The sequence below is a fragment of the Moschus berezovskii genome, chromosome 23 (genome assembly GCF_049115385.1).
Source record: "Moschus berezovskii isolate FMDL1 chromosome 23, NW_MosBer_1.0, whole genome shotgun sequence".
Taxonomy (NCBI): Eukaryota; Metazoa; Chordata; class Mammalia; order Artiodactyla; family Moschidae; genus Moschus; species Moschus berezovskii.
Window position 1 is genome coordinate 18,120,485 of NC_142482.1, and position 13,055 is coordinate 18,133,539.

The 13,055-nt window shown below is 35.2% G+C and overlaps 1 protein-coding gene across 2 annotated transcripts in view; it reads right to left on the reverse strand.

Annotated features, from left to right (window-relative positions):
• TINAG (tubulointerstitial nephritis antigen) overlaps nt 1-13,055 on the reverse strand; it is a 103,633-nt gene that overhangs the window by 46,391 nt on the left and 44,187 nt on the right. For both annotated transcript variants that reach the window (XM_055406576.2, XM_088831286.1), the window contains exons 7-9: nt 10,359-10,539; nt 8,152-8,197; nt 4,415-4,541 (exon numbers count right to left, since the gene is read on the reverse strand). In XM_055406576.2, coding sequence (XP_055262551.1) covers nt 4,415-4,541; nt 8,152-8,197; nt 10,359-10,539 — 354 coding nt within the window. The remainder of the gene's footprint in view (nt 1-4,414; nt 4,542-8,151; nt 8,198-10,358; nt 10,540-13,055) is intronic.

Genomic DNA, 13,055 nt, shown 5'->3' on the forward strand with positions numbered 1-13,055 from the left:
CACAGAAATCAAAACTATAATTTAAAAAATATCTTCCAGTAAACAAAAACCCAGAGACAGATGCCTTCAAAGGTGAATTCCAACAAAAGTTTAAAGAGATAACACCTATCCTACTCAAACTCTTCCAGAAAATTGCAGAGGAAAGAAAACTCCCAAACTCACTCTATGAGACCAGTAGCACACTAATGCCAAAACCAGACAAATATGCCACAAGAAAAGAAAATTATAGGCCAATATCACTGATGAACATAGATGCAAAAATTTTCAACAAAATTCTAACAAACAGAATTCAACAGCACATTAAAAAGAACATGAATCATTACCAAGTGGGCTTTATCCCAGGGATGTAAGGATTCTTCAGTATATGCAAATCAATCAATTTGAGACACCATATTAACAAACTGAAAGATAAAAACCCTATGATTACCTCAATAGATGTAGAGAAAGCTTTTGACAAAATTCAATACCAATCTATGATAACTTTCCAGAAAGTAGGAACAGAAGTAACCTACCTCAACATAATAAAGGTCATATACGACAAATCCACAGCAAATATTATTCTCAATGGTGAAAAATTTAAAGCATTTCCTCTAAAATCAAGAACAAGGCCAGGGTGCCCACTCTTGCCACTCTTATGCAACATATTTTTGGCAGTCCTAGCCACAGCAATCAGAGAAGAAAAAGAAATAAAAGGAACCCAGATTGGAAAAGAAGTAAAACTCTCACTGTTTGCAGATGACATGATTCTTTACAAAGAAAACTCTAAAGATGTCACCAAAAAATTACTAACACTAATCAATGAAAATAGCAAAGTCAAAGGATACAAAGTTAATACACAAATCGTTTGCACTCCTATACACTAACAGTGAAATATCAGAAGGAGAAATTAAGGAAACAACCACATTCACCATTACAGCAAAAAGAATAAAACACCTGTGAATAAACCTACCTAAAGAGACAAAGCACAGACATCAGTTTGACAACAAAAGTCTGTATCAACAAAGGTCTGTATAGTCAAAGATATGGTTTTTCCAGTAGTCGTGTACTGATGTGAGAGTTGGACCACAAAGAAGACCGAGTGCCAAAGAATTGATAGGCAATTCCTATCAAACTATCAATGATATTTTTCACAGAATTAGAACAAATAATTTTACAATTTGCGTGGAAACACAAAACACCCCCAAATAGCCAAAGCAATCTTGAGAAAGAAGATTGGAGCTGAAGAAGTCAATCTGCCTGACATCAGACTATACTACAAAGCAACAGTCATCAAGACAGTATGGTACTGTCACAAAAAAAGAAATACAGACCAATGTAACAAGGTAGAAATCCTGGAGATAAATCCATGACCTATAGGGACCTTATCTTTGATGAAGGAGGCAAGAATGTACAATGGAGAAAAGACAGTATCTTCAATAATTGGTACTGGGAAAGTTGAGGTACTACATGTGAAAGAATGAAATTAGAATACCTCATAACACCATACACAAAAATAAACTCAAAATGGATTAAAGACCAAAAAATATAAAACTCTTAGAGGAAAATTTAGGCAGAACACTCTTTGACATAAATGACAGCAAGATTGTCTATGACTCACCTCCTAGAATAATGGAAATAAAAGCAAAATAAACAAATGGGACATAATCACACTTAAAAAAATTTTCACAGGGAAGGAAACTATAAGCAAGGTAAAAAGACGACTCTCAGAAAGGGAGAAAATAATAACAAATGAAACAGCTGGCAAAGGATTAACTCCAAAATATACAAGCTGCTCATGTAGTCCAATACTGGAAAAACAAACTATCCAATCCAAAAAAGGGCAGAAATACTAAACATACATTTTTTCAAAGTAAACATACAAATGGCTAATAAACACATGAAAAGATGCTCAACACTGCTCATTATTAGAGAAAGGCAAATCAAATCTACAATGAGCTATCACCTCACACCAGTCAGAATGGCCACCATCAAAAAATCCACAAACGAGAATTTCTGGAGACGATGTGGATATTAGGGAACTCCCTTGTATTGCTACTAGGAATATAAATTGATACAGCCACTATGGAGATTCCTTAAAAAACTAGGAATAAAACCACCATTTGACCAAGCAATACCACTTCTAGACATATACCCTGAGGAAACCAAAACTGAAAAAGACACATGTGCCCCAATATTTATTGCAGCACTGTTTACAATAGCTAGGATGTGGAGGCAACCTAGATGTCTATCAACACGTGAATGGATAAAAAACCTGTGGTACATGTATACGATGGAAACTACTCAGCCATGAAAAGGTACATATTTGAGTCAGTTCTAATGAGGTGGATGAACCTAGAGCCTATGATACGAGTGAAGTAGGTCAGAAAGATAAGAACAATATCATCCGTTAATGCAGATAAATGGGCTCTACAAAGATGGTGCTGGTGAACGTATTTGTAGGGCAGCACTGGAGATGCAGACATAGAGAACAGACCTATAAAGATGGGTGAGGGAGCAAGGAGAGGGTGAGGTTAATGGAGAGAGTAGCACGGAATCATGCCCACTATGGTATGTAAAGTAGACAGCCAACGGAAATTTGCTGTGTGATACGGGGAACCCAAAGCAGCTGCTCTGGGACAGCCTGGAGGGGTGGGATGGGGAGGACAGTGGGAGGGAGGTTTAAGAGGGAGAAGACAAATGTATACCTGTGGCTGATTCATGTTGCTGTGTGACAGAAACCATCACAATACTATAAAGTAATAATCCTCCAGTTAAAAATAAAATGATGAGGAGCAAAGAAATTTAAGTGTTTATCTATCTACCTACTGTAAATATACAATGTATATATATATATATACAATACATATGTAATATATATATTATATGTATGTAGTATACATATATATGTAGCATATATGTGTAAATATATATGTGTGTGTTATATATATATATAATTCCATGCATATGGAAATATACAACTTTTATCACCTTATACTGTAATCACTTGTGAATGTCTCTATTCCCTAAACTCCTTAAGAACAGGACTATGTATTAATCTTCCTTGTATTCCTCAGTGATGGGCATTTGATGGAAGTTTAAATTCATTAAGTACAAGTGAGTTAAATCTAATAGCTTTGTGTTTGACAAATTCATAGCAAATAGAATTTGATGCAATAAATTTGTAAGTTATTTCATAGAAGTACACTAAGCTTTCTGATAAGGAACATTAACTTACTTGGGTTATTTGATTACTCTCTAATTCACTGATGCATTAATTTTCTGAATACAGTAATTACCAAATCAGGAATTACTAATAGAGAAATGAATAAAAATCTACTGCCTCAGGGCATTTAACAATGCCCAAGGGCCCTAACATATTTCTAAAAAATAAACAAAATCTCCAAAAATTATTTGGTCGCTAGCAGAATTAGCCTTGCTAATTGTCACACATGTGAGATAAATTTTTAAGTGTCTCAATCATTTAGGAGTTTATAAAAGTGAACACATTACTTCAATTGACACACTCAATATGGAAAATATACAAACAGTGCAGAGTGATTAAATACAAACACATTCATATTGTTCAACATCAGCAAGAACAAATTTAGGAGTAGAATGAAGGAAACATGATCAGCATGGCAGGAGAGAGACGGTAAAGAATCAGTTCTAACCAATCAAGAAAGGTTCCACATCAAGGTTGCCATTTCCAGAGTTCTCTGAATAGTAAGACAGATCATTTCAATCACCCAGTGTGTGGGAAAAATTTTTCCAAATCATGGCTATTACTAGGGGAAACAAAAATTGATAATGAAACATACATAGGAAGGAGATTTAGAAGAAACGGGACTTTCAAACTGAAGGGAAATGGAACCCAAGTGGTACTGAATTCCCAGTTCCAGTAGCAGTATAAAGGAAATTTTTACTCCATTTGCCTTTCTGAAAACTCAGTGAACAAATAAGAATGGAAAAGCAAAGTAAAACAAGACAAGTTTTCACAATTGTCACATAGATTTAAACAAATAATTTTGCATTGAATAAAGGAGCTCTTACCCTGTCTTTCTGCTTAATCTCTCTCATTTGTAATTGCATCCAAAACCTTCTCCCCACATCCTGGCACACCTTGGTTTTCCACACTGTCCTTGATGATCCCATATGCAGAATTCCAATAGTCTGTTTCCTTGCCCTTAGAACAGGCTCTTAGGATGGATTCCCAAGTGAGTGAGAGACATGCTTTCATACCTTTCCTAAAATAACGAGTTAATTTTTCACTGGATTTTAAAATAATGACTAAATAATGTCAAGGTTTTATAATTTTTAATTTGTATGAGAATCTCTCACACCAAGAGGAATTCTGGCACCTAAATGCACTACATAATCTATTTTCAATTCTATTTTCAGGAAGTATGAAATGAAGATTTTTGAGAAATCACCTTACCCAGTGAGTTTGACTGCATGTGTCCGAAACTTTCGATATTTTTCTGAGTCTTCATTTGTGCTAGTAATGATATGTCTATATATCCCTGTCTTGTAATTGAAGAAATCCTCATGAACTTGCATTATAGCTAAAATAAAACCCAACAAGATAAATGACATGATTTCAAATCATTATCTTTAAAAAAAAAAAAAAAAACCTTCAGAAATTCTTACAGAACAGTCAACAAGTAAATTACCAGGGGTATAATCTAAAAAGAAATTTTGCAGTTCAGCTTAATTTTCTTTCCTACTTAGTTGATTGAAATGTTTTCTGGTTCTCTTATAAAAGTAACCTTTAGCTACTTAGAATATTACTTAAGGTCACATTATACATTTAGAACTGGATCTTTTTTAGCCATACACTTTATTGACCAGTACTTGATAATCTCTTCTGTATATAATGAATACATTTTTTTTTTATTTTACAATATTATATTGGTTGGTTTTGCCATACATTGACATGAATTCGCCCTGGGTTTACATAAGTTCCCCCTCCTGAACCCCCCTCCCACCTCCCTCCTCCCTTTATCCTCCCTCTGGGTCATCCCCGCACGCCAGCCCCGAGCATAGAACTGGATCTTTTTTAATTGACAGGAGCACTGTTATCAGGAGCTGAACCCTTGCAGGAAACCCACTCCACTCTCTTCCTCCGTTAACCTTGGGCCTCTCCACCAGTCCCTTAAAGTTCCAGTTAAGCTATCAGTGAAGGGTGAACCTAACAAACAGGGCTTAAGGTAACTGTCCTTCCTCCTCAGAAGTAAATACAAAAGTTTCCTTGGTGAGTTTGAATAAAAAGTAAACCCTTAGCAAAAGAACACTCTGACAAGATTGCATTCCTCCAGCTCTGGGGAGCTAAGCCAATAGTGTATTCTTTAGAAAGGAAGAGCTTATACTCTTCAGAAAGGAAAAGCTTATATTTTATAAAACTCTCCTTTCTTCCCTCACCTAGATTATTTCTTTTCTTTCCTTTTTTTTTTTTTTCTGTATTGTGGCTCTTTTATTGAAAGGCTTGAGCAATTTACGGTGAATACTTTAAACTTCTCCTCTAGAAGACATGAATTGAAAGCATTTTTATTTGGGCTAGTTACATATACCTTGACAACTGTGCACAATGCTTGTCTTAGTTTGATGTGAATTTTAAATAAAATAAGAAATAAAGCCACTAACATTTGATAGATCCTAAAATGAAGCTTCTCCTCCAAAGTCAAGTATTACTTTTGATTTCTACTTTTTATTTCATTTTTTAATGCTGCATGCCTTTTCTGATGGTGTCCAAATATTCATAAAAGAGATGAAATCTTCTTTATTTACTTGAACACACCTTTCCATAGGACGTTAAGAATTTATATAACTGTACTCTATGCAGCTCTTTGCTTTTGTCCTCTTTCCCGCACCTAAACTTCTTTTTAATTCTACAGATTTTAGAAGAATGCACACAGTACTATTTAATCACCATTCCATCACATTTTACATTCTTTTGTAAGGCAGAGGGGGAAAATGTTGTACATTAGCACTGGCAACAACATGCAGACAGCCATGTTGCATCTACAGCAAGATGAGGCAACCAGCATTTATAACTGTGAAGACACTGCTATTGGCAATCTCTTCCATAGAGCTACTGACTCCATTAGCATTCAACGCACCATGAATAAAAAGTACTCTTCAATGCAGAAAAATACCCTCCCCAACTAAAGAAACATGAATGAGATGCCATGACAATTAACTTGAAGATGGATTCTTCCTTGAGTTTCTGAGAACAGACCTGATGATCTAACTACATAAGCTACCATAGTGCAATTTTACTTTTGGAAAACCACACAAACTTATTACATTCTACCCACACACAAGGGTAGGATACTGAGCTCTGTCTTCTGCTCTTGGTTCAGGCTGGCAGGAGGAAGGTTCTCAGCAAACACTGGTTCCATGGATGCTGAATAATTTGAACTTCAACTTTATTATTTTCAAATTTTACCTCTTTATTTTTGATTCAGTCTGTAAAATTCATGAATACTTAAGTATCTGACCATTAAATAAACATAAGATAGTCTCAATTTTCAAATCATTATGCTGCAAATTTGTTTTAACTGATTAAAAGAATGAGAGAGAAACTTTAAACAGTAATATAATGATTTAAAGACTCAAAGAGGTTTAGATAATTCGACCAAAGTCATTTAAGTAGCAAATGTCAAAATTGGAATTTCAAATTCAACCTTGACTTCAAATGCCTGGCTTCCTTCAAGTTTGTCACACAAACTCTAGTTAATGAAAGATACATTTAAATTACACATTAATTCCCTACTGTTTTTCTAGCCTTCAAAGATTACACAACTGAAAGGAGAAAAAAAATTTCTTTTTATTCGTTTCAGGTTTTGTGTATGGCCCCAGGACTTTAAAAACTGAATTCAGGCCATGTTCAGAATAAGCTTTGGTTTCTCAATAAATGTTAAGTGATGATAAAGATCAATAAAAGCCTTTCCAACACAATTTTAAAATCTGTAGTTCCTGTTATCTGTTGAACCAACATTGATCAGGCTGGCATTCAGAAACACAAAAATACATACAACCAATATTTCCTTGGGTATACATCAAATGTTTTCAATTTAATTTTGGTTTCTTTAACCTAGTTATTTTATTTATTTATCAATTCTACTGCATTGATAATATTAATATATTTTTGGACTTTTCGGTATTCACAGCCTGAATTTTTATTTTAGGCCTCACTGGTTTTGTTCTTCCAAGCGTTTCAAGGCAATTTTTAATACGGGAAATAAACACTGTGAACTTATTTTTATTCATACCGTTGGTGCAAAATAAATTCCAATAGATAAGCAGAGTAACTGTGTATCAGATACAATATCTTCATATTAAATCAATGGACATTTTATAAATTAGTATATGATTTCCTTATTGATTTTAGTTTACTATCCATAATGCATTTTCAAAATAGATCAAAATGGAAAGCATTTTATAAAACACAAAAATCATCCTGGCTTATTTGATTTCTATTGAGCTTATAGGAAAAGGGAAGTGTCTACTTTGTTTCCATTGCTAAACCTTCATTTTTTTACAATCCATTATCTAATCCATTTAAACTGAAGTGAGAAGATTTTTAACACTATGTATGAGTCAAATATAACTAAACAATCAAACAAGCTCTCAGCATTTCCTGTTTGAATGTCTTCTGAGTCCATGATCACTTTGTATAGACTAAGCTGACTTTTATCCAATGGGTCATTAACATTTGTTCAAGAATTCAATTTATGAGTGAGTCTATCCTCTTCAAGTACAAGGAGAGCTAATGAGGCTATTAGGTGAGCATATCTCCTATAATTACATTGGTCTTACAACCACTGAATCTTTAAGAATTATCTAAAAGCAAAAAATGTCTATCATTTATTAAGCTCTTTATATAGGAGTTAAATGCAAAGTTGTTTATTAAAGGAATAAATAAGACACAATCACATTTCATCCAAGCTTACACTGTGTGCATGCTAAGCCACTTCAATCAAGTCTGACTCTTTGTGTAGCCTTCCAGGCTCCTCTGTCCATGGGATTCTCCAGGCAAGAATACTGGAATGGATTGCCATGCCCTCCTCCAGGGGATCTTCCCGACCCAGGGATCAAACCCATATCTCTTATATTTCCTGGTTGACAGGTGGGTTCTTTACCACAAGTGCCACCTGGGAAGCCCACGCTTACCTTGAACTGGTCCATTTTGCATGATTTCTCTCATGATCTCAGTTTCCTGGAAGGAAAAATATCAGTGAGCACCATTATTGTTGTCAGAGTACACTACACCCATTGTTTGGTCTGTAATGTTAGGGGTTGTACAATCAGCTTAGGAATTATGGAACCCGGTGTGCCTTGATGACTTGCAATTTACTCTTAATCATGCTTTGAAATACTTGCATGTGAATCTCCACATTGGTGAAGTTGCTAAGGACAAGACACACATGTTTCGTTGACTCTTACCACTGGCAATAATTTTGGAACAAAGAGAAAATATAATAATTTTTATAGTCAAAAAGAAAAATTTAAATAAAACACTGTTTTATCAGTGGAAGGAAGTGTCATCTCCATTCTTTGGACCACAACAGTGATCCCAGATGATTATTTTGTGAGGTTCCTCAGATTTAGCACACAAATATTCCTCTGTTTTCATCCACTGTATAATGCAACTTTTAGGAATGAAGAAACTCATTCACATGTGCACTTGGATTAGAGTACATCCCAGAACTAGGACAGAAACAAATATTAACCCTGGACCAATCCTCAAGATATTTCCATTTTGGTGGAGTAGACAGACAACCACATAACTAATTGCTATTTATGTCAATGTATGGCAAAACCACGGAGAAGGCAATGGCACCCCACTCCAGTACTCTTGCCTGGAAAATCCCATGGGCAGAGGAGCCTGGTAGGCTGCAGTCCGTGGGGTCGCTAAGAGTCATACATGACTGAGCGACTTCACTTTCACTTTTCACTTTCATGCACTGGAGAAGGAAATGGCAACCCACTCCAGTGCTCTTGCCTGGAGAATCCCAGGGATGGAAGAGCCTGGTGGGCTGCCATCTATGGTGTTGCACAGAGTCGGACACGACTGAAGCGACTTAGCAGCAGCAGCAGCATGGCAAAACCAATACAATATTGTAAAGTAATTAGCCTCCAATTAAAATAAATAAATTTATATAAAAAATAAAAATGTCAAAAAAACATAAAATAAAAAACAAGTTTTGGTAAATTAAAGAAAAAATAACATAACTATGAAATATTAAGTAACATAACTAATCATGATAAACTAAGTTTGATTATAAAGAGAAGCACAAATGCCGTGGATGCAAACGAGAAAGGGACATTGATTCTGCCTAGAAGTCAAGAAAACTTCTCAGAGAAGATGAAGTTTTGACCTACTTTCTTGACATGGAAATGGGTGGGATAACCACTGGGGTGAGAGGAATCATCACCTGGCTAATTAGAAGCAAAGAGGGCCTGGTGTATGTGACGAACAGACGGCGGTCAGTTTATGAGGAACATTATGGGCAGGTGGGGATTCGGTTGGACATTAGTCCAAAAAGCAGTAGACCAGAACCAAGTCATGAAGGACCTGTATGTCATGGTAAGAATGTTGAACTGTATTCTGCAGATAATTGGAAATCACTGAAGTGTCAAACAGTCTGAAAGTGAGAATGTCTGGGTAACACTGATAAGACAGACTAAAACTCTCCCAGGATTTTAACATGACAAACTGGAATCCAGGGGAATCTTTTTCCCACCATGACTATGTCCATTTCAAGTATTTTGTGGAATAAGACAAAGGATGAATAAAATAAACTAATATCACAAAAAAGTCAATGAAAAAAGGTTTGCTTTAGTTTTTATCTGTCAAGTATGTATATATGTATGTGTGTACAGCTCAGTCAGCAAAGAATCCACCTGAAATGAAGGAAATGCAGATTCAATCCCTGGATCAGGAAGATCCCCTGCAGAAAGAAATGGCAACCCACTCCAGTATTCCTGCGTGGAGAATCCCATGGAAAGGGGAGCCTGGCAGGATCACAGAAGAGTCCATGGGGTTGCAAAAGAGCCAGACACAACTTAGCAACTAAACCACCATTTACTTTATGTACACATATATACGTGTGTGTGTTATATAATAAACATAATTATAAAATTCTATTCCCACGTACATTTTAAAATTTAAGACAATCATTTGCATAGCTAATATTACAAAGATCAAAAATTATACCCACATTGGAAGTAATTAATAAACACTTCAATAATATCAAAAATTATATCTGAAAGCATAGTATTATTTTAGAATATACTTATTTTTAAATAGTTTTAACAACAGTAGTATATATTTTTGAGAAAGCTAACCACTAAGAAGTCTTGCAATTCAGACTTACATTGGAAGAGACCCTGTACGGAGGAGAACACTGGTAGATCCTATTGGATTTCTCGATGCTGTTGGGACATGGTGTGGTGGCATGCCGTTTTCCCCGTCCATCAGACCTACTTGCCATGGCGCAGCCATTGTTGGTAGCATTTTGGTCCTTGAAAAGTGGATAGCACGCATGGGATACCAGTCTATGAGGAGTAAGCAAAGAAGTAAGTGTAATACTTAGGAAGTGCAGTAATGACCTATCTCCATACGATTTTACTGATTTGCATATCTGTAAATCATTCTGGCTACTTACATGTAAGTTGCATTACACTGAACATAGCCATTCAATCATATGAACCTTTCCCCACTCCATTCCTGTATCTTTGCTATAGGTTTTTTTCATGGTAAGGCATTTTATTTTAAATATACCATTGTGTACATGCCAATCCCAAACTCCCAATCTATCCCTCCCTCTAACCCTTGCCCTCTGGTAACCATAATTTTTTTCTCTAAGCCTGTGAGTCTGTTCTGTTTTATAAATAAGCTTATTTGTATCAATTTTTTTAGGTTCTAAAACCTTGCTCAAATCCATTCTAATAAATACATTTATCTCCCAAATAGAATTTTGTGAAGATGAAAAGCAACAATTAATAAAATATGTGGTAATATTAATATGGGAAGGACTTCTTAAGTCTTCGTCTATAACTAAAATATAAAAAAGCCAAATAGATAGCCAAAGGGAATTTGCTGTATGACTCAGGGAACTCAAACTGGAGCTTTGTAACAACCTAGATGGGTAGGATGGGGAGGGAAGAAGGAGGGAGTTTCAAGAGGGACATATGTATACCTATGGTTGATTTATGTTGATGTTTGGCAGAGACCAACACAATACTGTAAAGCAATTATCCTTCAATTAAAAATAGATAAGTTAAAAACACCAAATCTAATATGAAAAAGAACAGGTTTTATTATAGTCAGATGGAGTATTCTGATAAATTACATGTTTTAGAATTAAGTATTTTTTACATTTTTATTGTTATAAATACCTTCTCATAGGACTTCAATTATTATGTGCTTGTAATTCATGATCCTTCAAGAGAAATTGTATATACTACTATAGTATTGAAGTTAATAAGGTAGAAAGTTATCAGATATATACATTATACAAATGATAAAAGAATTTTGATTTCTGATTTTGAAACTGAACATAGAAAGATACAAATTATTTGGATTCAAATCTAACACAGTTCATTGAATATAGAAGCAGACGATATGGAAAATAAAATAGTGAATTTATTTTATGGATAGTTGATGTTCAGCTGCCCATAGAATTATGGTACTAGGATTGCTTCAAGGAAATTCAACAGTGTGAAAAAGTAAAAGAATCTGAGTAAGGAGCATGATGAAAACTAAGCCACTTTCACAAAAGGTACCAGTGGATTACTTGGGGATAATGAGTACTATGGATTGAGGTGTGTCACCCCAAATTTATGAGTTTAAGCTCTAATCACCAATGCAATGGCATTTAGAGATGGGACATTTGAAAGATAATTAGCTTTTATTTCTGTGTGGTAATATAACTTTATTTAAACCAGTAGTGAAAATTTTCACATTCTTGAACAATATTACTAGACTGGAAGCAAACCATGATTATCAGATCATGCATGAGCAAGGTAAGATTATGTACAAAATTTTCAGAAGGAAGAAAGCATAAAGTCTATATATGTGAATTAGAACTTTCTTCCCAGAAAAATTTTCCTTATGCTAACTTTTCAAATCTCCCTACAAAACTTCTGCTCCATGTCGGTTTAGTTATTCTGTATTCATTTACTTTCTCTACTTTTCAAACATTTATGTGCTTTACTTTTCAACCATAGATATATCTTTCTATATACAGATATATAGTTATATCAGTATAGACAGATAATTAGCTTTAAATGAAGTCATGAGGGTAAGACCCTCATGCTGAGATTAGTACCCTGATAAGAGGAATGGAGACGTCTCTCTCTGCAAGTGGGGACTCAGTAAGAAGGCAAGCCAAGAGGAGGGGGGTCTCAGCAGAAAGTGATTTGACTTTGAGCACCTTGATCATGAACTTAGCTTCTAGAAATAAAAACTCTGTGTGTGGTTTAGGCCAGAGTCCATGGTATTTTGGTATGTTAACCTGAGCAGACTAATACAAGATTTAATTGGCTTTCAATGTTAAGTTATATTTTGAAGCTCCTAAAAGGCTTTAATTTTTATTATAGTAAAATAATAAAAACAGAAGCTGACCGAGCACTATTAAATCAGGAAGGTATTAGCCCAAGTTGCCCATTCTAATCACCATCTTATTAGCAAAGCATTAGATAAAAATTTTAAAGAACTTTATAAATACCTAACACCCAGTTTCTTGCAGCATACCCAGAGCACTCAGTGGATGAGGAAAGAACACAATCAGCTGCCAAATAGCTCAGCTTTTAAGTAGATCTTATAGTAGACACAGGGCGCTGTGTGGGTATCAGACTACATGACAGTAAAGAAATGCAGCCTGCATCGTCTCATCAGATGGGATTAATGGTGACGATGATGTTGATGAGTTGAGGCAACTATACAGCATGTCTTTATATCATTCCTCTGGGTCTTAGGCTAATTTTCCCCTGGCATTGTCTATTAATCTGCCTGGGGAACTAAGAGTCTCAAGATAAGTATCAACTCTACCCCCCTTGGGGGACTCTAC